Raw genomic sequence first — 23,497 nt, 5'->3', positions numbered from 1 at the left:
TTTTTTTTCTAGAGGGAGTCTCTTCTTTCTTACAACAAAGTACATTATTTCTTAACTAATTTCATGAAAATTCAAAGAAATAATAAACTAATAAAGTTGTTAGATCTATCCTTAATCAGTGGTTGACCTTATCAAAATGGATGTGGACTATAGGCTCTCCAAGAGAGCTGACCCCTTGCAAAATTGTGAAAGAAAATGCAATTAAAATCAACAATAGAGGGTGCAACACCTAAAATAGGTATATTGGCCAAGAAAGATGTTATAAGGTCCACATAAAGTGCGCTCTCCAAGATGCATGCATGCAAAAATACAATAAAATATCTCTGATATGTGTTTTCTTGGAAATCTCGCTACATCTATCAAGATTTGTATATTAAAGATCATATCCAAACTTGCAAAGGAAGTATTAGATGGAAGTTTTTCTCCGCTTTATCCGGCATATTCAAGGACGAGAATGTATGGGTTATTGACAGTGGTGCCTCCAAAAATATGATGCGAGAATGCAGTGAACTCCAAACCCTATCTAAGGGAGACTCATCTCACTTTATCGAACTTGGAGACAACAAGAGCTATCTAGTGCAAGGCATTGGATCTACATCATTGGAGATCAAGTCAGGAGGAAGCATTCACCTCAACAACATTTTATATGTTTGAAGTTTGAAGAAAAAATTACTTTCTATTTCTTGTCTAGAGGATAAGAGTGATAGAGTTGCTTTTGTTGATGGAAAGATCTTCGTTTAGGGTATGGGCTCTAGTATTAATGAAGCAAGGGTGATTGGTATTCATCAAGGAACATTGTGTAGACTTTATACTCCCCTAGCTCAAGCCCTAGTTCACCTATAAGTGAGTCCTTAACTATGGCATAGAAGGTATGGACACCTTCATTATAAAATATTGCCATCCCTTAGTAAAATGGTCCATGGCATCCCTAAAATAAAAGATCATAAAGGGATTTGTAAGGGAAGTGCTCTGGGCAAGAATGTAAAGAAACCATTTGCAAGTAGTGACACCATATCTATGGAAATTTTAAATCTCATACACTAGGATGTTTGTGGGTGTATGGCAATAAAGTCTCTTGGTGGGCATCAGTATTATGTACCCTTCATTGATGATTACTCAAAGAATACTTGGTTATACCTTCTATTGTCGCACAAAATGTCTAGGCACCGTGACAACGGCTCAGATCGGGGGCTATCACCCTAATCCTCAATCTCTTTGTTTGAGTTGTCTCCCAATAGCAGACTAAGGGGAGTAGACCCTATGGAAATGGAATGAGGAAAGATTAGTTGAGAATCAACTAATCTAGGAGACACAGTTAAACAACCAATACTCGTTTAAATTGCGCAAGATTTTGAAGGATTCAATTTTATTTGAGGAAAATGACATCAGTGCCTTGTGGAGTCAACTATCTTGCGAAGGAAATAAATGTCAAGTAATGGATGAGAAACTGTGGCTAAATGATTAGACTATCTCATATGCAAATGCAAAACTTAAAACTAAGTGAAATGCAAGGACTTGGTTAATTTTAGTTAAATGCATGTTCTAAATTTGATCCATCAATCTTCTATCAACCAAGCTTATGCTTGGAAGTAAAATTTTAATGTGCAAGTACTAGCTTAGTATGCAAATGCAAAGTGAAATGATGTGATGGTAAAAGGGGGGCCTAAAATATGAGTTATTCTGAGATATTTTGTGAATGTTTTTAATTTTAAAGCTCATAAAAATTATCTTAATGTGAAAGAAAATACTTATACCAGCAATGTAATATATGAAGTCTACGCAAGTAATTATTGAAAACACAACAGGAAACCAATGTAAAATGTTGGAAATAAAACATTTTCTATTCATAAATCCATTTGTATGATGTACTCAATCAAAGATCATTAGATGCATAAGTAAAACTAATTAGTCCTACTTGAATGAGCATGTAAAAACAAATGTACTTCAGGAATTAAATCAAGTGTTTAAAATCCGATCACAACAATTAGGTGCAAAGTCTGAAATATCAGTTCTAGTAATTTGCTCTTAAAACAAATGACAATGCCAGTATTTTATTTTAATCAGTGATCCTATAACCATTCAAGATTCAGATTTTTTTCTGTGTAACAGCAGAAACTTCACATGACAAACTGATAACTAACAATTCAGAAAATTTATGGGTTTAACTATTTCCAATCTAGTAATGCATTTGATCTTAAAACTCATAAATAAATTACTGAAAAAGCAGTGAAATAATATTCAAAAACTTGTCAATTACCATGCAAAAGTTTCTGAAGATAATTCTATTTTTGAAATGCACTGGAGTTAAAGATGCAAACTAAATTTGTTGTCAAACTTCAGCTAACTGAAACTCTATGTCAATATTAGTCTTGTTTTCAACCAAATCAATGAAATGGGGTAAGGGTTTAGAGAATATGCACTAGTCATCCCTTGGGAACTTGAAGGTACTTGGAGATAAGCTTCCCAAATCACTGTAGGTCTTCAGATCCATATGCCAACTCAAAAAGAAAATGACAAAATTTTGTTAAAATTTTTAGGAAAATTTTGTCAAAATTGTTTGGAAATTGCAGGGAAAAATTTAGTGAAAAATTTTGGTGAAAGAGGGTGAAGGAAGAGAGGCTTCAGGGTGAGGGTCAAGGAGGTAGGGGACCGAGGGCTGAGGGAGAAAGGGAAGTTGCAAGGGAGGCCGAGAGAGGAGGAGCAGGGGAGAGAGGATGTCATGAGGGAGAGGAAGAAAAGACAGCAGGGGAGCCGAGAGCTAGGTTGAGAGGGCCAAAGGAAAGAAAGGGAGGTCGTAAGGAGAAAGGGAGAGAGGAGGCGCAGGGGAGGTCGTAAACTAGGCCGAGAGGGAGAAATGAGGAGGTCAAGGCCAAGAGGAAAGACATGAGGCCGAGAGTTGGAAATGGCCAACGCATGGCCTCTAGGGCCTAAAATAAAATTGTCCATGATCTTTCGCAAGATTTGCAGAACCTAGATTCAAATTTTTTGAGTTTCCTTTCTGAAATTTTTCTTTGACCTGCAAATAAAATGGAGATAAAATCTTGCCCTCCAAGGCCCAGATCTGTCTCCAAAATCCACAAAAATCATTGGCAATCTTCAGACATATTCATACACAAACAAAAGATAGAAAACCTCAAAACATGTATATACAAAAAACATAAAATACCTAAAACCCCAGTGAATTTAAAAAAAAATGAAATTTACAAATCTATAATAATATTCTACAGATTTAGCAGATCTGCAGATCAAAGCCCTATATTAGCCAAATCTAAACAATTTGCACGAATTTATAAATAAACTGGAAATTTTAAAGAGGCACAAGCCCAAAAAACCATGCAAATAAAATATTTTGTAAGATGATTTCAAAAATTTAAAACAATAAGCTCTTTATATTCTGTAATCTGAGAATCAGTTGGTCCAATTGAGGACTCCCCCAAACACCCAAATCCTGAATAATAACTTATGCACACTTAGATTTGATTGTTGGATTAATAGAGATTCAAAATAATCATAAAATCATCAAGAAATAGAGATACATGCTAGTTCTATTAAATCAAAATGATATTTTAAAAACCCAGAAATTTGTGCAAAATACTTTTGCACGGATCAATCTTCAAAGGCTATTATCGAGCAAATACAAGTAAAAGCAACATAGTATTAAGATAAATATTACCACATAAATCTGAAAGAGGAACACCACGATCTGTAACCCTAAAGTCTTTGTGTTTTATTAACCGAACAAAAAAAAAAAAAAGGAAGAAGAAGAAAAAAAAAAAAAAAAAAAAAAAAAGAAGAAGAAGTAAAAAGTTACAAGAGTTTTTCAGAGCAAGTACACGATTCAATAATCATATCCAAATAATGGATAGAGGCCTCTAATTTATAGATTCATTCTCCAACATCTAGATAATTTGATCCCCGTCAAAACAATATCAACCGTTGATGAAGATCAAATGATCTTTTAATCATCACCATTGAAATTAAGTTACTTTTTGAAGAAATGCGAATTTTACTTTTAATTTCTTTTTAATTAACTCAAAAATTATTATTTTGAGTTAATTGATTAAAAAAAATGATTTTGACTTAACTACTAAGGCCCAAGAGTCCAAAATATCTTGAAATTTTCAATATTCCTTTGGTCGGGGACCTCCAAAAATTAAAAAATTTAAAACCCACAAATTTTAAATTATTGAGAATTTATTTTTTCCTATGAGCTAAATTAATCAAATTTCTGGCTTAGCATTTTTAATTTATTTTAGCCAGAAAATTTAATTAATTGACTCATGAGGGGATTAATAATTTTCCCAACCCTCTAATATTTAGTCATGGTATCTAAGTATGAGAGATCATGCACTAAATATTTTTTACAGCGAGATATTACAATTTAATACATGAGAGGGGAACACATGTTCGTTATAGACCCTCCCATTTTTGTGACATAAAATATGATCTAGTAGACTAAGTGACTTGTAATAAAATAATCTAACCAAATAGCTAGAATTATTCTCAAATCACTTTTACAGAGACTCTATAAATAACACTAGGACTCATCTAAAATCCTGATGACAAAATCCACCCTAGTTTTGGGGTGAGGTTGGAGGGAAAAACTACGTCGATCATTCATGTTTAGAAACACACATGAATTGGTGAGATGAAAAACCTCCTATGATAGAAATCATCATTAGAAAAATAAATTAACCTTAGTTGTTACATACATTTGTCTTACTATAATCATTTACATTACAAAATGCAGAATGGGTTTACAAAACTCCAGTGTACATAAAGTTGATAATGTTGAATCTGTGGATCATCTGAGTGCTCGCACATGATGGAAATCCTTGTGCAAAAAATGTACATCTATGGGGTAGTTGACATGGAGTGGTCAACACCTTCTCAAGAACAAGGATGAGGTATTCGAAAAGTTTCAAGAGTTCAAGAATGAAGTGGAAAATCTAACCAAGAGAAAGATCAAAATTCTAAGGTCAGATAATGGTGGAGAATACACCTCCAAAGAGTTAATAGCTTTCTGCAAGGAAACACAAATCAAGAGGGAGCTCATTGTTCCCTATAATCCTGAACATAATGAAGTGGCACAAAGTAAGAACCGTACTATTGAAGAATGTGTCAAGGTTATGCCACATGATTAAGATCTCCCTCGATTCCTATAGGGAGAGATGTGCATGACAACTATCTACTTACAAAATCGAAGTCCTCACAGGATTCTTAACAACATGACTTCAGAAGAAGCATTTACAAGAAAGAAGCCAAGTGTGTATCATCTTCGAATATTTGCGTGTTGTATGTATATTCATATGCCCAACGACAAGGAGAAGAAGCTAGATCCAAACAATATATAGGGCATCTTTGTGAGGTATAATGCTTCATCTAAAGCATATAGAATCTATATCAAGGAGGTTCATTGATTTTAAGTAAGCAGGGATGTCATCTTTGATGAGAGCATAGCTTACAAGAAATCAAGGGATGTTCTGGTTGACTCTGATGAAGAAGAGATACCTATCTTTGAGGATATCTCTGGGGAGAATGATGGTCGTGAACCAAGACCTGCTCAAGAAGATGTTGAAGGTCTTTGTGATTCTATACAACAAGTAATTGTTCCAGAAAATCAGAAGAGAATTGTTTGGCTAAAAACTACTCTTTAAGAGGCAGAAGGACATAAAGCATCTAGAACATCCAAGGAAAGTAAGAGACCAAAGAGGTATTATGGGTATGTTGCATGCATGAAAAAGCTTATTGAAGCGAAACCTTTCTCCTATGAAGATGCATCTAAAACATAAAAAATGGAGGAATGTTATGCAAGAAGAATACTAGTCCATAATGAAGAACGATGTCTAGGAGATTGTCCCTAGGCCAAGTGATAAGTCTACAGTCACTTCAAATTAGATTAACGAGATAAAGCACACTGCAGATGGAAGCATAGGCAAATACAAAACAAGGTTTGTAGCAAAAGGCTTCCGCAGAAGGAATTGATTGAGGAAACCTTTGCTCCCATGGTTAAGTATACAACAATAAGATCGCTTGTTTCATTAGTTGCTACCATGGGATGGAACATCCATCAAATGGATGTCAAGACAAATTCCCTGAATGGGACCATTGATGAGGAGGTTTACATTGAGTGACCTCAAGGATTTGAAATAAATCAAAGGGAGACTCATGTCTGCAAATTAAAGAAAGCTCTATATGGCTTAAAGCAAGCACCTAGAGCTTGGTATTCAAGGATGGATGCATATCTATAGAGACTTGGTTTTACCAAGAGTACTGCAGATCCAAACCTATATATGAGGGTGGTCAAGGATGAACCAGTTATCATACTCTTGTATGTGGATGATCTACTAGTTACAGATGTAGAGCATTGAATTCAGGAATGCAAGAAGAAGTTAGCAGCATAATTTCATATGAAGTGTTGTGGGATTATGCACTATTACGTGGGACTAGAGGTATGGCAAAAGTTAGGAGAGATATATCTAGGTCAAGGTAAATATGTGATCAAGATGCTTCAAAAGTATGGCATGATAGATTGCAAGTCATGATTACCAATTTAAAAAAGTTGAGAAGTTCGGAACCTAGTCTAGTGGATCCTACTTGCTACAAACAACTGATTGGGTCCTTGATGTATCTAGTAAATACTAGACTGCACATTTGTTTTGCAATAAATGTCCTAAGTCAATTTCAAATGGAGCCAAAACATGATCATTGGATTGCATCCAAGCATATCCTAAGGTATTTACATGGAACTATATATCGTTGCCTCTGGTACACTAGTAATGAAGTCCAACTCGTGGGATATACAGATTCGGATTGGGGTGGCAGTGAGACAATCAGAAAAAGCACAAGTGGATGCTTCAGCATAAGATCTTCCATGGTCTCATTGATGAGCAGAAAACAGGATAAGGTTGCTATGAGTAGTGTTGAAGTTGAATATGTTGTTGCAAGCAAGGTCTGTCAAGAAGCAGGGTGGCTCAAAAAGTTACTATTAGACTTGTTTGAAGGACCACTTAGCCCTACATGGATACATTGTGATAATTAGAGTCGCATAAGATTGACGGAAGACCTAGTGTTTCATGTAAAGACGAAGCATATAAACAACAATTACTACTACACCAGAAGCTTGGTACGAGATGGGGTCGTGGAGCTGCACTATCGACCTACAAATGGACAGGTATCAGACACACTAACTAAAGCATTACCAAACAAAAAGCTTGAGTACCTTAAAGGTAAGCATGGTTTGGTGGATATCTCTTCCCTGATTGAGAGGGAGTGATATCGGATAGTTCTTGTCTTTGTGGGTCATCCACTAGACTATGACTAACAACCATAAATCTTAGTGAAGGCCATAAATAAATAATGGAGTCTAGAGGATTGGATAAGCATCTAAATTGGAACTTCTTATGGATGGTAGAATCCAATGAAAGAAGTTGTTGACCGATACTCTTTGAGGATGAGGTAGGGCATCCAAGAAAGGAGTAGTCGAAGAGGATCGATATTCTTTAAGGATCCAGGTTTGGGAATCCAAGATAAAAATAGTCCTAAAAGGACATACCTTGTAGACATTCGAAAGGGATATGTGCCTTAATAGGTGGTGTGGCAGCTCAAATAAATCCTCCCAGCATAACACTCATAATTAAAGATGATCTTGTCCAGTTAAGGCCTTCAGGGACAGTGTTGGTTAAGATAAAGATGCTTGAAAAAAAGATGGCTTATCAATCCGACTCTTCTTATGATAATGCTTCAAGATTGAGATTCCTTGTACCACGAATACCTCCCTAGTTAAGAGGGAGTGTTGAAAATTGGTTCGGTCTTCATTACAATCATAACAGTGTATATTCTTTATAAAAAAGAAAAGAGAAAGAAAAAAATATATATTTTATTTTTGGAGTATGGGTTTCATACTCAAGTTAGGTCTTCTAGGTCTTTCTAGGTTAAAGAATAATATTGGTCATGTGCCATATTCCCATTTGGACTCATTGTAACAAAGAAAAATATTTGCTTTATCGAGAAAAAGCCATGGATAAGCCCATGACCAAGTTGGCCCAAGAGCAAGATCAAGTCGGCCTAAAGGAGGGGTATTCAACCCTCAAGAAAGGATATAAATACAAGGGAGTTCGACCTCATTTTAACACACATCTCAAGCAAGTTCGATCTGCAATAGCAAAGGAGAAGAAGAGTATCTAGAAGGACGAAGAAGAACAGTGGAAAGTCAAAATTTTGTCAAGGAAGCTTTTCTCTTGTCTTGCTAGGGTTTGTGAAGCTACCAGTTGCAGGAGAATGAAATTTTGTAGTAGTTGCAGAGAGCCAAAATTCTATTGCAGGGGTCAAAGTTGCAATAGTTATGTAGCAGTATCAAAGTTCTAAAAGTTGGAAAGGAAGATTTTTCTGGGGGTTCATTTGGGACATGGATGATTTGTTGGCTTTGGTCTTTTGGTCTTGGAAGTTGTTTCTGTAAGCAGATTCTAAAGAAGAAGAGAAGCATTTTCTGGGTTTTCCACTTGGAGGGGTTTTCCCCTGGCTTTGAGCCTATATCTTGTGTACTTTTTTTCAGAGGGGAAATCCGCTTTTGAAGAAGCTTTATATTACAACATGATACAATTATATTACAACGAGATACAATATCCGTACATATGTTGTGTCAACCGACAGCAACCCAGCAAATCCATACAATCGTTGCATACAGCAACCCAGCAAATCCATACAATCGTTGCGTACAGCAACCCAACATGTATATGCGTGTTTCGAAAGCAGGTGGGGAGAACAATATTGCATCGTCCCAACCACCCGGGACAACAAAGCGGTCTTGTGTACTTTGTGTCTATGTGATCTCCATTGTTTTTGGTAATTGCTTGATGAACAGATCTAAAGAAGTAATAAAGAACCAAATAACATCACAAATAATTATCATGATAAGGAAAACAAGTTCTAATCTACAAGTCTCCATATTTTCCAACATCCTCAAGGTTCTTCATAGAGTTTAACTTGAGAAATCTCTCAGCGTAGCCTCCTAATAAATTTTATTTATTTCTATTGTATAATATCGTGAATTCATAACTATGGATTCACCCTGTATCTCAACTTCCTAGTCATTTTCGAAAAAACCAAGCTTTTAGAAGGCAAAGCTCCAGATAAGGAGTTTCAACATTAAAAAGGAATTCCAATTCCTCATTTGTAAATAATCTTAGTTTCTTAAATTATTATAGAAAGTATGGGTAATAGTTTTAGAAAAGCTATCGATGGGTAAGATTTTTTCCATAAAGCAAAGGCAAATCTGCCTTGAAAAGCATGAGAGATTTTGGGAATAAATAATGGAGTGATTCATGGATCTAGGAAAATCTACTTTGTTTCTAAAAGTTGTATTTAATCATTGTAAGCCTAAGGGAAAAGTTAATGGCTAAATGAATGCAAAATCAAGCCATAGAGAGTGAGGGAGACAGTGAAAAAAGGCCCGAGAGTACGCCCATCCTGGGTGGATCAGGCCATTAATTTATGTAATAGTTTAAGAATGAATGATATTCTCTGTGTGAATTAAAACTGTAACTGAGTTATGCATTTCCGTGAATAAATTTGTGTGGTCAATTATATGCACAGAAGCTTATATGTATAGTCTTTGGAATGGTTTTGTTGTGGTAGTATTTATCTACAGGAATTTCCTGTAGAAGGGTTGAATGGTTTTGGAATAAAAGTCGATTTCTGCTTATGTAAGTGAGAATCAACTAGTGGGATGATCGATCAAACAGATCTGATCATGAATCAATGAAATGGCTGTGTATGAAGCCATTAAATAACAGAAACAATTATTAATTTGAGCCCGGATTCCAACAACAATCTGAGATGATCACTGAGAGTGAGGATGTGATTCTGAATAAAATTACTGGAAGAGGTCATACAATCTAATGAAATGCTAGAGTGTGCAAGGGTTGGATGCAGAGACCGTATTATTAATTGATGTCATTGAAATCGAGGTAGAAATCTTTGTGGTTTAGCAAAATTGAACTCGTGGTGTTGTATTGGCATAGATCTGTGTTTCTCTGCGTTGAGCAACCTTCCAAATCCAAGGCGAAAGAGTACCCCGGATGCATGGTTGATAATGTATTTGCCCACAATTCAATCTTGACCAATGTCTGGTCAAATTCTAAAGGGAGAAATCGTTGGAATAGAAACGTGATTTGAAGTAAATCGCCCAGTGTGTTAAGGGAGGCACCTCGATGATCTCAATTTTGCATTGCAGGGTCAGTTTGGTTTCTGCTAATCTTAGCATGGCTGGATTTGATTGGATCCCTGAATTATAGAATCAGAGATGCCTCCATATGGGGAATTTAGATAGACAGATAGAGCAGCTATTAGAATGCAAGCCACTGTCAGAGCTGGAGGAAAAGGGCCTATGCGATCAGGCAAGTACTGTTTTAGTGGAAGATTGGGTATCCACTAAATGCTGCCAAACACCTCTAAATTTGAGCTGCAAAAAATAACAGAATTTTCAATACTAGACAATTGCATGTCCGTCGGGATGCATTGAACCTCAAAGGGTGTACACAGAAAGTGATCTGAAACATTAACTGCTTGAAGATCTAGAGTGAGGCGTTTTCCAGCCTTTGATACACTTTACCCCAGAATTAGTATTATATTTTCATCTTAACCGAAAATACAGACCAGAGGAGTTGAAGATGCAGGAAGATTTAGATTTTCCTGCATTAATTATGGAACCAATGGTGTATCTTAACATGGGCTGAGATGGAACTCCTTATTTGTAATTTTTTCTTTGGGTCCTTATCCCTCTCATATGAACGTTTCAAGGACAAACCAAGTAGTATCCTATAGAACGATGACGCACCTTATCCTCATATGAACATTTCAAATTCAACGATAAACAAAGTATCCGAAAGAACAATGAAGCACAATCCAAGGAGTGAATTTCACATCATCTGAAAATACCCACAAACTAGTTCTACTTACAATAAAAGTAAACAATGTCTTAGAAGTTAGAATATGTATAAATCAGCAATCCATCAGTCAGCCATGTTAGAATCATATTGTCCAATCAAGAAATACAAACCCATGGAGAACTTTGCATGAACTATGAAAAAAATGTCCAAAACCACTAGCAGCAAGCTAGACAATTGGTATGCCAGTCTATTCTGAAGGCATCAAATCTGAAATGGAGAAAAGATAGTCCGGATACTTTGAAAATCAGTGCCTTTGCTCAGCTAACATCAATACAACAAGAATTTGTTTGTCAACAGGAAATAAGGAAACAGATTTAACAGAATAGCCTCCGTTTCAGAACTGAAGAATGTGACAGAGCACCTTGATAGAAATTAGAAATGTCGAGAATTTGAGAAAAGATGTGTAAGATGCCTGATGACCAGAGCACCCACAGGCCACATGAGTTGGATTGCCACAAGAATGCCAACAGTTCATGTCTTGAATGCATCTTGAGCAGCTTTACAGTTAATGCAAAGACATCTCAGAGTGATATCTTTAAACAGGCCTGATTTGTAATTAGTCGTCGTCATCCTTCATATACTTCTCCTGTACAGCTGCAGTTGTAACCTCAGCTATCAAGAAAGACAATTTGCTGAACACAATAAAAAGATTATCTTGAAAAATAACTAAAAGCATATATCAAAAGTGCATATCATAAGCAAAAGTCAAAAGGATATCTGTAATAATCCCAGTCCAAGGGTGCAGCTGCAATTTTGCTAAACTCAACAATATCTCCTTCAATACCAGCAAAGACATATCCATTTGCTTTATCGATAAGTTTAACAAGATTCCCAACACTCTCCTTGTCCTGCCAGTTTGCAAAAAGAAAAACTTCAAGCATTCAAAGAGTGAGAAGAGAGCCATGATTTGGCAGACAGCATGATACATGCATTCTTTCTCAGATATATACTTGCCTGGATGTCCAAGGTTGCAAAACTAACCAAGGAGAAGTCTTCAATCATCTCACACAATGCCTTGGTAAGCTTTCTGCAATGAACAGTGGCATTAAGTTTCACTACCTACAATGAATGATACACCATAGCTACAAAAAAAAGATAAATATTACCAGATAACGAAGCTCACCTGTACTTAGCAGAACGAGGATCCTGATCTAGATATTGTTGTAAATATGACAGGTCTTGCACATCTGTGTAGAATTCTAAATTGAAAGCTGCAACAAATTTAAGCAATTTAGTATTCAAGTAAAGCATACTGTAGCCTAAGGGGTTAGCTCCACCAGTCATGACCAATGTAGCTGGGCATTTGGCCAGTTATGTACCAGCAGGTGGATAGTTCAAATTCCCCTAGGTTAGGCCCAAGAGTCTAAGCCAACAGGTTTACAAGAAATTCCATCCACAATTGTGGGGAAGGATCCCTCAGTTTCCCACAAGGTTTTCCTTGGGAAAAGAAAAACATACTGTAAAATTGCCAACATACAAACCATAATTGAAATACTATATAATGTTTTTCCAAAAAGCATGTCAAGAACACATCATGACTTCATGGATTCATATAAAAATGAAGGAAGAAATAATTGAAAATTAATTTGTCTGCACTGCCCACTTCGTCATCTCTACCCGAACCACCAAAATGGAACTATGCAAGTTAACACCACCAACATTCCCACTGCCAATGCCAAAAACAAAAGCATAGCAATGATGTAAAAGGATATCGTTAGAAAATCATACGTGACATATAAGATCTAGTCATCGTACAAAAAAAGGATAAGTAAAATACCGAGTTTTCCATAACTCTCAATAAGATCCATCTTGGACAATACATTAATATGTGGCAGCTCTAAATGCAACATTGTTGTCAAAGACAGCAACAGAGCACTAATATATTTCCCAGGTTCACTACAAAGATGAGCATCAACTAAGTGGACTGCTGCGAGCTGCATCAAAAGAACTTGCATAAGCCACTATACATCGAAACATATAAACTAAAAGCTACGACATTACTATTTATTTTTCATGTGGATTGAGCATTTCTATGTTGAACATGAAAAGCTTCAGCATAAAATCCTCTGTTTATATAAGCAACTGCCCATTCTTAGGACCTTAACTACACACATATACTTAGCCTATCTTTCCAGTCATTTCAAGAATGAAAATCCATTTGAATGAAGAGTGAGGTCTTAACTACAAACATACTCTATATTCCATCTTTGTTGTCATTTCAAGAATAATATTCTTGGCATTTGAATGAAGAGTGAAGAGCTCAACCTGCCCCGGAAAGTCAAAAAGGAAGTAGTGATCTGAAAATATGCCACAAAAGGATTGGGATCAAATTATGTTGAAGCTGACATAAATTTGCATATATCAATAATTAATGGCTGCCACAATACAAAAGACATTTAGTTGTACAAAATAATACAGTAGTAATTGGAGAAATAACTATAGAAAACAGGCAAGCACTAAAGCCAAATTACGATCTTTGATCAATGATGCAGAGTACAAAGTGAACCCCGTTGAGTTATAGAATTTGAGGAAATAAACTTCATTTAATGTCTTCGACCACTATAGTTACTGTAGAATTTTGTTTGCAGTTTCTCATTGTTAGAGACCATCCACTCCAACCAGAAGACAGACTCCCTAAGTCTTTTGCTATCTAGTATATTTTGTAATTTGTATGGATTAAAATATGTCAATCATGTTGAAAATTGGGGCAGCTATGGGATGAATTTCCCCATAGGAACCCAACTACCAGAAAAGAATCCCGCGTTGCCCCAAGGAAGAATTAAAATTGGTTAAAGGAAAATATTATCATTGATGTGTTCTTGCCACTCCTCTTTAATGTGACAACTTTACTTGGGCAAGCAATCATCAATGTAATTGATAAATTCATTTCATATATTTAAGTATGAGTTGAAGGGCTTTCTTCAAGTCGGCTTCATTTAATGAAGGGTCATGTTGGCACATAAAAAACCCCTTGGCACCTCCAACGTATTGTATAAATAGAACATCCTTGGAGCTCCTTCAAACACACATGACATCTCATTTTCTCTTGTTATTCTCTGATCTGAAGTTCATATGGTCTCTAGAAGCCGCAGATGTAATTTTCTATGGCCTTTTGTGAATGGAAAGGGGCTGAGTTTATGGAGACATCTTCACTGGTTGTGAAAGACTACTTCTGCACTTGTTAGGGCTATATCTAAGCTAATTGCCACTGTAATTTCTGTCTCTATATCTATGGAACTTTGCTCAAGATTTGTATGGAGAAAAAAGGAAGGCCGATAACTTTTATGGTGTCCTCAAGACCTTTATGGCAGGGCCGAGTTTGAGTGGTATCCTCACTGAAGTGAAAGGCAATTCTGGGCATATGACTTGACACTATCTCTCTGTGACAAGGCCGTTGGTACCTCTAGGCCGAGTCTCTGTTTTGGGTAAGCCGAAAAGCCTAAAAGACGTTGAAGTTAGGCCACAAATGATTAAAGCTAGAACGCAGGAGTGAAGGACCTGGAATGAAGATTATGCCAGGTTTTGAGGTATCTTAGTGACCGAAATTCAGGGCTGTCATGATCTAACAGAGAGCCCTAACCAGGGCCAAGATTCTTCAAGAATCAGTGCACAAGTTGATGTGTAATCAAGGGCTAAAATATGTCGTCCTTCAAAGGTATGCATTTGTCTTTTGGTTTTGATTAATTCTGAGTATAGAGGGGGCTAAGTTGGACAGTCCAGTATGGAAGCTTATGTACAGTTTGGAGAGCTGTTGAAGAGCCCTTGTCTGAAGGGCATAAAGGGAAATTATGTGGGCAGTATACTGTGCCCTAGGGATTCTGCATTCAACAATAATATATGGCAGAGGAATTTGTTCCTGTATGGCAGTAATGTAAGATGTATGGCAATCATCAGTGATGAATGACAGAGATGTTTGGTAATGACTTCAGATTTGTCCTTATAACAGTGTTGTATGACAGTGCTTACAACAAAGAAGTATAGCTGTGACTTATGTGCCTATGTCAGCGAAATATGGCAGTGTCTCTTGTGTTTTATAATTATGATATCTTCTATGTATCTTCAGTAATGTGATTCTTGACAGTGATTCTTAACAATGCGTATTACAATGATATATGGCAGTGTCCATGTGACAAAAATGGCAGTGATATCTATGACAGATGTGACAGTGCCTCTATGACAGAGGTGTGTGGCTATGCATATGACCATGATGTATATGACAGTGATGTACATGACAATGATGTCTATGACAATGATGTATATAACTATGATGTGTATGACAGTGATACTTATGAGAGTGTTGACAGTAACTCTTGTGACGAGGATAGGAGGGCTTCTGAATACCTCCCTGTGAGGCATCATGCATGTCTGTTGCTATCTTATCTTCCACACCCAAGTTCAATTGTTGCAATTGACATGTTGAGCTCTTAACAAATATATCATTGTAATAGCTTCAAGCCTTGTTGTTGACTCACTTTGTGCCCTGAAAATTCTAGGGTTTACCCTAGGTACCATCCTTGAAATGAGGAGAAGTACTTCGGAGTTTTATCGGGCATGTAACCTGGGAAAAACAACTCCCTAGGAAATTCCCAGGTACTCTCTTTGATCCAAATGATACCTGTTACCGACCAAAAAGTGAGTAACCTATAGGAGAAATTTTACTCCTCCTTGGACAACCAGCCAGCAAGCAGCCCTATTGATCAGCAAATGACATGATGCTATAGACCCTCCGCATATTGCTTTGGTTAAATTTCTTTCTCCCAACCAATATTCCTTCTTGAAAGAAGGTGGGTCATCCACCGGTGGGTACTTTAACCATGTTGTATTATGTGTTTTAACTTTTTACTTAACGTTTTCGGGCATACTATTATGAATCAAGGGGTGATCCAGATGATTGACTGATCTTGATTGTATTCTTGTTCCCTCACTTCACCTGGGAGGTTAGTCTTTGACTCTAGTCCAATGGGGCCTCCTTTGAGGCCTTAGGGTTCTAGGAAGGACACTACTAGGGAGGATTTTGTTGAATTTTGTAGCTACGGTCAGTAAACTCTAGTTGTATTAACCCACAAAATAAGAGGGGGGAATTTGTAATTTAAATTTGAAATTGTTTTGCCCCCAAAAAGGTCAAGTCGGCTCCATCAAAATCAAGCGGTTCAGTCAAGGTAACACACCACTTGGGGCATATTCGACCTCCTCCAGTAGACACCAACTCCGATCATCAAAGCTTATCTGCTTTTGTGCATCCATGTGAAGAAGAAGGAAGAGATGAAGGTCTAAATTTGTCCAAGTCTATTCTAGCTCAAGTTTGACTTCTGTTGACTTCGCATGTGTGGGAATCCTCTGTGATTTTTTTGGGAAGTAGACCGAAATTTCTGAGTAAAGTGCAGGAGCCTGAATTTGTCTCTAGTTGACAAGTTTTTCCCTGGGTATGTTTGTGGTCAATTTGATATTGTTTTTGACTAGGAAATCAAATTGTATCTCTTGTTGAATTCGAAAATTTCTCTAAGAAAAAGTTGTTGGGTTTTTCCTTGGTTAGGGTTTTCCCAAGATAAATTGTGTCTCTTGTGTTTCGCTGTCTCTTCATGATCATGTTGTCATTATTGTTTTACTATTCAAGATTTTTTTTGTATAATTGCTTAATGATGAATGTGACACAAGATAAATTAATGGAGAAATCATTGGAAGTAATTATCAATCTAGGAAATCATAAACTCAACACGGTATTAGAGTTGGTTGAAGAGTAGCCTTGAAGAAGGAAGGTCAAAGAGTAGCCATTTAAAGTGTATCCCTACTCAAATCAATGATGGTCAAGTCAAGAAAGGTCAAGACTCAAGACAAGGATGGATTTGATTTTGTTGATGACTTTGATTGTACCCTAGAAGAAGACCAATAACCAATACCTCTGGGTGGACAAGGAAGGTACTCTACCTAGATTGTGACCAGTTTACAAAGAATTGAAGTTCTGTCAAAAGGGTCGAAGAAGTCTGTGGAATTAGGCCAAAAAGCCTCAGTCGAAGCCTGAAGAATTAGGCCAAAGAACTCTAAGAAATTAAGCCAAAAAGCCTCAATAAACCAATTGCAGAAGGTCGAAAAGGCCTCAGGATGTTACAGGAAGCTTAGAAAGGACTGATAAGACTGAGTTTGGCAGAAAAGAAGTGGTGATTATTTCAAGCCTAGTTCGAATTGAAGTTTGCTTTAAGATTATCAAAATTTGAAGCTGGGCCAAATTTTAAGAAGTTTAAGGCTCCAAGGTTTCCTAAGGCGTCAAAATCTTATCAGCTTGAAAGGCATATTCAATTTGTAAGTACTACAATCTCTACATCAAACGGTATGGACATGCTTTGTGTAACCCATATTAGCATTAAGTGCATCTCTATTGCTCCATGATCTTGGTTTTTTTTTAAGAAAAGGTTAAGTTGAGGATGCCTTGTATGTGCTAGTACTGGCAGAGATATGGTGCCATTTACTTATATGGCAGAGTTTTAGATATATGGTAATTTTGATTAATCAAAGGGTACATCTTTGATTGATACACCAAAGGAAGTTCCTCTCTGAGCCAGAGGAAGTTAAGAAGGACATTGGAATGCCATTTTTTTATGAAGACATGAAGCATACTTTCATGTCTCTAGTAATATAGTAGCCAAAAAGGGCTTTCTTAAAGAAGAGGCCGAGTTTCTCATCAAGTTTGGAGATTGGAGTTTTCTTGTGAAGGTCGAGTTACTATTTCTACAATGATTTTGTCCCACAATTAACAACTAAAAAGCCCCTGTATAAGAATTGGAGGATAGTCTTATGAAATTGTATGCCATGAAAAGGTGTTATGTATGGTTGAAGCATCTGTGCGTTGTTGAGCCAATGTCTGCATCCATTAGGGCTTCTTACTATTGAAGAAATCCAAACCCTTAATCTAACTAGTTCTGCTGAACAGAGAATGTTGCGAGTTTACTCTTATTGATCAGGGTTTAGTTTTTGGAATGCCATATCCCCTTTTGAAAGAGACATCTTACCTCCAATGAAGATTTGTTGTTGGTAAAGAAGAAAAATACAAAACTATATTTGCTTGAACTAACATTGGTGATTTGACCAAAATGGAACACATCCTTGATTGATGGAAGTCGGGAAATCACAATTTCAAATTCAAAGGAACAGGTACTCTATGGCACATACTTTTCCACTTATGGTTTTGGACATTTGTGTGAAAATTTCAACTCTATTGCAACAACTAGAAATTATTCTTCTAGCTATAAATTAATTAACAATTTATTTGCTCACACAAATAACAAGTAATTCACCACTGCAATTTTCACCAAATTAAATTTTACGGAAGATAAACTAGAAACTGAGAAAACACTGGCACGCACACACACACAATAAATTTGGCATAGTTATTTTTGGACAAAATACCCAAGAAAAAACCAACTTGGGAAAATCAGTGCAGCAGCTTAGGGATTTTATTATTAAGCAACAGTGAGAAATTCTGAGTACAATACATATCACCAAACTAGCGAATCTATCCAAGAGGAATACTGGCAAAAATTCTCTGAGAGAAATTACCCTCTCTCCAAGCAATCCCAGCACTTGACTGCCTCTGAAAAGCTAGTTGTCCAACCAGCACTGCGCAAGCCCTGTGTCACCTTAACGCAGTCCCTCAAATGCATAGCCTAAATCAGTTGCCACTCTAGTTTTCGTGCCTGCTACTGACTGAGAAAACACTTCTTCAGCCTTCTGGAAAACTTTCTCGGCCTCTGGAACTGAAAACGTCTTCCTCTTCAACTGGATCGAACTGCTCTTCTAAGGCTTTGTGCTACCTTTGTGCAGCCTCCTGGAGAAAATCTCGACCTCCTCTTTCTGACTCTCCAAAACTACAAAAATTCATCCGGACTCACTGTCCTGCTCCTCTTTGTCTTTGCTTCCCTTCTTTGGCTCAAACTCTTCCGGCAACTGTTGCTCCTCTCTAGAAATCGAACTACCCAAGAAAATTGATCTCTAGTGTCTATTCCCCATCTACCCATTGACCTCCTCTTATAATCTCTAGTTGGGACTCCAACGGCCATTTATGGATGGCTGAGATTATTTCTGGATCAATCCTTGTGAGTTTCTAGATGATTCCCACCTTTCTCAATTAATACTGATTAATTACCCCCTTTTCCTAAGTTTAGACTTAGGAATATTTAAATATAGGCTAATAATCTAATTGAGACACTTCTAGGTGGATTTTCCAGAAATGATTTCTGGGTTATGGAGAACCATTGTAGCCTCTCCACAAAGTTTCGAGACTAGAACACCTCTGATGCTACAGACACTAACACTCCCTCTTAGCGAGGAAGGTGTTCTAGTGTTGCACTACTGCTATGACACCTTGTTTCTGTATCACCCTCTATACGTTGTTGATGTCTAGCCACTGTGACTTCCTGCCACTGCCCACCAACCACTATGCAACTCTGATGTTGCATTTCTGTTGCTGCAGACACTGTTATATTGCTGCCAACTTTGCATCTACACTGCAACACCCTCTCATTTGTTGTTGCTGCTACTGCAACTGAGAAGCATCAAAAATACTAAATCAATTGTCTTTGCCAATTGTTGCATATGCCTCCTAAGTATCTGACTGCTACTAGCCTCTGTGTTGTTCACTGAAGAATTTACGCTACTGTTGACTCTTCTACTGAGCCTCCTGCTTTGCTGTCAACACCGCAATGCGCTCCTCAGCACCTGACTACAACTAGTCTGCAACTGTCACTTTGGAATCTGACTGCATCAATTGACATTGATCCATCTTGCTACTGAATATTGTACCATCCCTCCCCTCCCGTAGCAAGGTAATGATCCATGAGCAAGATACCTCAATGGACCCTACCCAAACTCTACAAGTATGGGACTATAACTCCAAATCACCCCACCTCACTCCTGAAGGTATAGTTGTACACATGGAAAAATCTTCCTCCAACCTAGAGGAAAATTTGTCTATCTCTATGGATGTTGTCGCCTAGTCCTACTTCTCCTGCTTGTCCTTCTTCCTAAGAGGACACTGTGTACTGTAGTGGCCAAGCTCGCCGCACCTGAAGCACTTGACCTTAGATAGGTCCTTTTTCTTTTTCTTCTCCCCACGGTCCCTGGTTGGGAACCTTTGATGCTAGGGTCACATTCTCCTCTTCCTTCTCACCTTTCACGCCCTTGTTGTTGCTTCCACTGACAGTGTTATTTGATAGAGCTCGCCTCAACTCCTCCTATTGTAGGTCTAACCACATCTTGTCCCATCTAGGCAAGTTTTCTCGACCAAGGATACTTTGGACAAAGACTTGCCTCTCCTCTAAGACATTGTTCAGTGCCAACCGTACAAGCTCTATCAGTTGAGGTGCCTCCCCAACGGCTACAAGCTGATCTCGGACCTTCTGAATCCTGGTGAGGAAGGAATCTATGCCTTCATGCTTCTGCATCCTGATGGTTCCCAACTTCTCCTGTAGGAACATCTTCCGCTACTCAGAAGAACACTTGCCAAATACATGCAAGATTATATGGTCCTGGACTCCATCTAGGATCAACCACTTCGTCTTCGCCATCTCTTTCCCATTTTCCTTCAGTTGATCTGCATCTTGAGGAACTGCTACCACATTATCTACATAGTCTTTCAGGCCATGTTCATCTAGCAAGAAGGACATCCTAGCGTTCCCAATGACAAAGTTCCCTCCAACCTATCTCGATCTCCAAACCCAATTGGGGCCATCTCTAAATCTAGTCGAAAATCTCCCTCTTTCTCGCTACTCGATTATTGAGTCTGCTACACGTACTCCCTTCTAGAGTGAGAAACTCTGCTCACAGCTTCTGCCAATCTGCAACTGGAAAATCGGGTTTCTAGAACTTGAAAACCCTCAAGAGAAATTCTTTGTGTGTGTGCCTTTCTCTTCCACCTAGCGCTGATTTTGCTACTGCAAAACCCTTCTGCGCCCAAATAAGGAATTTGCCCAGCAAAAATACCTGAGATGTTGCTCCCTTTGCCTGATGGAATCACTCAACTGGCAAGCCGAATCTTTCTGCCAACCCACTATGCAACTCTAATGTTGCATTTTTGTTGTTGCGGACACTGTTATATTACTGCCAACTTTGCATCTGCACTGCAACTCCCTCTCATTTGTTGTTGCTGCTACTGCAATTGAGAAGCATCCAAAATACTAAATCAATTGTCTTTGTGTTGCATCTGTCTCCTAAGTATCTGATTGCTACTAGCCTCTGTGTTGTCCACTGAAGAATTTACGCTACTATTGACTCTTCTACTGAGCGTCCTACTTTGCTGTCAACACCGCAATGCGCTTCTCAGCACCTGACTACAACCAGTCTGCAACTGTCACTTTGGAATCTGACTGCATCAATTGACATTGATCCATCCTGCTACTGAATATTGTGCCACCCCCCCCTTCCCGTAGCAAGGTAATGATCCATGAGCAAGATACCTCAATGGACCCTACCCAAACTCTACAAGTATGGGACTATAACTCCAAATCACCCCACCTCACTCCTGGAAGTATAGTTGTACACATGGAAAAGTCTTCCTCCAGCATAGAGGACAATTTGTCTATCTCTATGGATGTTGTCGCCTAGTCCTACTTCTCCTGCTTGTCCTTCTTCCTGAGAGGACACTGCGCACTATAGTGGCCAAGCTCGTCACACCTGAAGCACTTGACCTTAGATAGGTCTTTTTTCTTTTTCTTCTCCCCCGGTCCCTGGTTGGGAGCCTTTGATGCTAGGGTCACATTCTCCTCTTCCTTCTCACCTTTCACACCCTTGTTGTTGCTTCCACTGACGATGTTATTTAATAAAGCTTGCCTCAACTCCTCCTATTGTAGGTCTGACCACATCTTGTCCCATCTAGGCAAGTTTTCTCGACCAAGGATACTTTGGAGACTTGCCTCTCCTCTAAGACATTGTTCAATGCCAAGCGTACAAGCTCTATCAGTTGAGGTGCCTCCCCAACGTCTACAAGCTAATCTTGGACCTTCTAAATCCTGGTGAGGAAGGGATCTATGCCTTCACCCTTTTGCATCCTAATGCTTCCAGCTTCTCCTGGACTCCATCCAGGATCAACCACTTCGTCTTCACCATCTCTTTCCCATTTTCCTTCAGTTGATCTGCATCTTGAGGAACTGCTACCACATTATCTAAATAGCCTTTCAGGCCATGTTCATCCAACAAGGACATCCTAGTGTTCCCGATGACAAAGTTCCCTCCAACCTATCTCGATCTCCAAGCCCAGTTGTGGCCATCTCTAAATCTGGTCGAAAATCTCCCTCTTTCTCGCTACTTGACTATTGACTCTGCTACAGGCACTCCCTTCTAGAGTGAGAAACTCTGCTCACAGCGTCTACCAATCTGCAACTAGAAAATCAGGTTTCTAGAACTCGAAAACCCTCGAGAGAAATTCTTTGTGTGTGTTCCTTTCTCTTCCACCTGGCGCTGATTTTGCTACTACAAAACCCTTCTGCGCCCAAATAAGGAATTTGCCCAACAAAAATACCTGAGTTGTTGCTCCCTTTGCCTGATGGAATCACTCAACTGGCAAGTCGAATTTTTCTGACAACCCACACTGAAAAATCGAACTTCCTTGAGCAACTCGCACTGCCTGGCTTAGGCTCTACGCAGCCTCCAGAAATTCGTCCTACTGCTCCCTCTAAACAGCAAACTTTACTTCCACTTCTAAGCTTCCCCATCTAATCAAGATTGCTCTGATACCATGTGAAAATTTCAACTCTATTACATCAACTGGAAATTATTCTTCTAACTGTAAATTAATTAACAGTGTATTTTCTCACACAAACAACGATTAATTCACAACTGCAATTTTCACCAAATTAAATTCTGCAGAAGATAAACTAGAAACTGCGAAAATACTAGCACACAATAAATTTGGCACAGTTATTTTTGCACAAAAGTCCCCGGAAAAACCCAACTTGGGAAAACCGGTGCAGTAGCCGAGGGTTTTTATAATTAAGCAGCAATGAGAAATTCTGAGTACAACAAATATCACCAAACTAGCAAATCTATCCAAGAGGAATACTGGCAAAAATCCTCAGAGGGAAATTACCCACCCATTGAGCAATCCCAGCGCTTGACTGCCTCTGAAAAGTTAGTCACCCAACTAGCTTTACACAAGCCCTAGGTTACCCTAGCGCGGTTCCTTAATTGCATTGCCTGAATCAACTGCCAATCTAGCCGTCTTGCCTATTGTTGATTGATAAAGTGCTTCTCCAGCCTTCTGGAAAACTTTCCCGGCCTCTGGAATTGAAAACGTCTTCCTCTTCAACTAGATCGAATTGCTCTTCTAAGGCTCTGCATTGCCTCTGTGCAGCCTCCTAGTGAAAATCTCTACCTCCTCTTTCTGACTCTCCGGAACGGGAAAAATTCCTCCGGACTCACTATCCCTGCCCCTCTCTGTCTCTGGTTCCCTTCTCTAGCTCGAACTCTTCCGACCATTGTTGCTGCTCTCTAGAAATCGATCTCTAGTGTGTGCTCCCCATCTACCCATCGACCTCCTCTTATAATCTCTAGTTGGGACTCCA

General features: G+C 38.3%; 1 protein-coding gene across 1 annotated transcript in view; it reads right to left on the bottom strand.

Moving 5' to 3' along the window:
* Positions 1–10,993: 10,993 nt before the first annotated feature.
* Positions 10,994–23,497, bottom strand: part of QQT1 (P-loop containing nucleoside triphosphate hydrolases superfamily protein) — a 48,300-nt gene continuing 35,796 nt past the window's right edge. The window contains exons 5-10 of the mRNA XM_089404701.1: positions 13,143–13,246; positions 12,727–12,883; positions 12,073–12,160; positions 11,904–11,976; positions 11,667–11,797; positions 10,994–11,551 (exon numbers count right to left, since the gene is read on the bottom strand). Coding sequence (XP_089260827.1) covers positions 11,506–11,551; positions 11,667–11,797; positions 11,904–11,976; positions 12,073–12,160; positions 12,727–12,883; positions 13,143–13,246 — 599 coding nt within the window. The 3' untranslated portion in view covers positions 10,994–11,505. The remainder of the gene's footprint in view (positions 11,552–11,666; positions 11,798–11,903; positions 11,977–12,072; positions 12,161–12,726; positions 12,884–13,142; positions 13,247–23,497) is intronic.

This window comes from Pinus tabuliformis, chromosome 2_2, assembly GCF_031772625.1.
Source record: "Pinus tabuliformis cultivar Carrire ecotype Pingquan chromosome 2_2, CPIR1, whole genome shotgun sequence".
NCBI classification, from domain to species: Eukaryota; Viridiplantae; Streptophyta; class Pinopsida; order Pinales; family Pinaceae; genus Pinus; species Pinus tabuliformis.
Note: the sequence above shows the minus strand (reverse complement) of the source record. Positions and strands in the feature narration are given on the sequence as shown.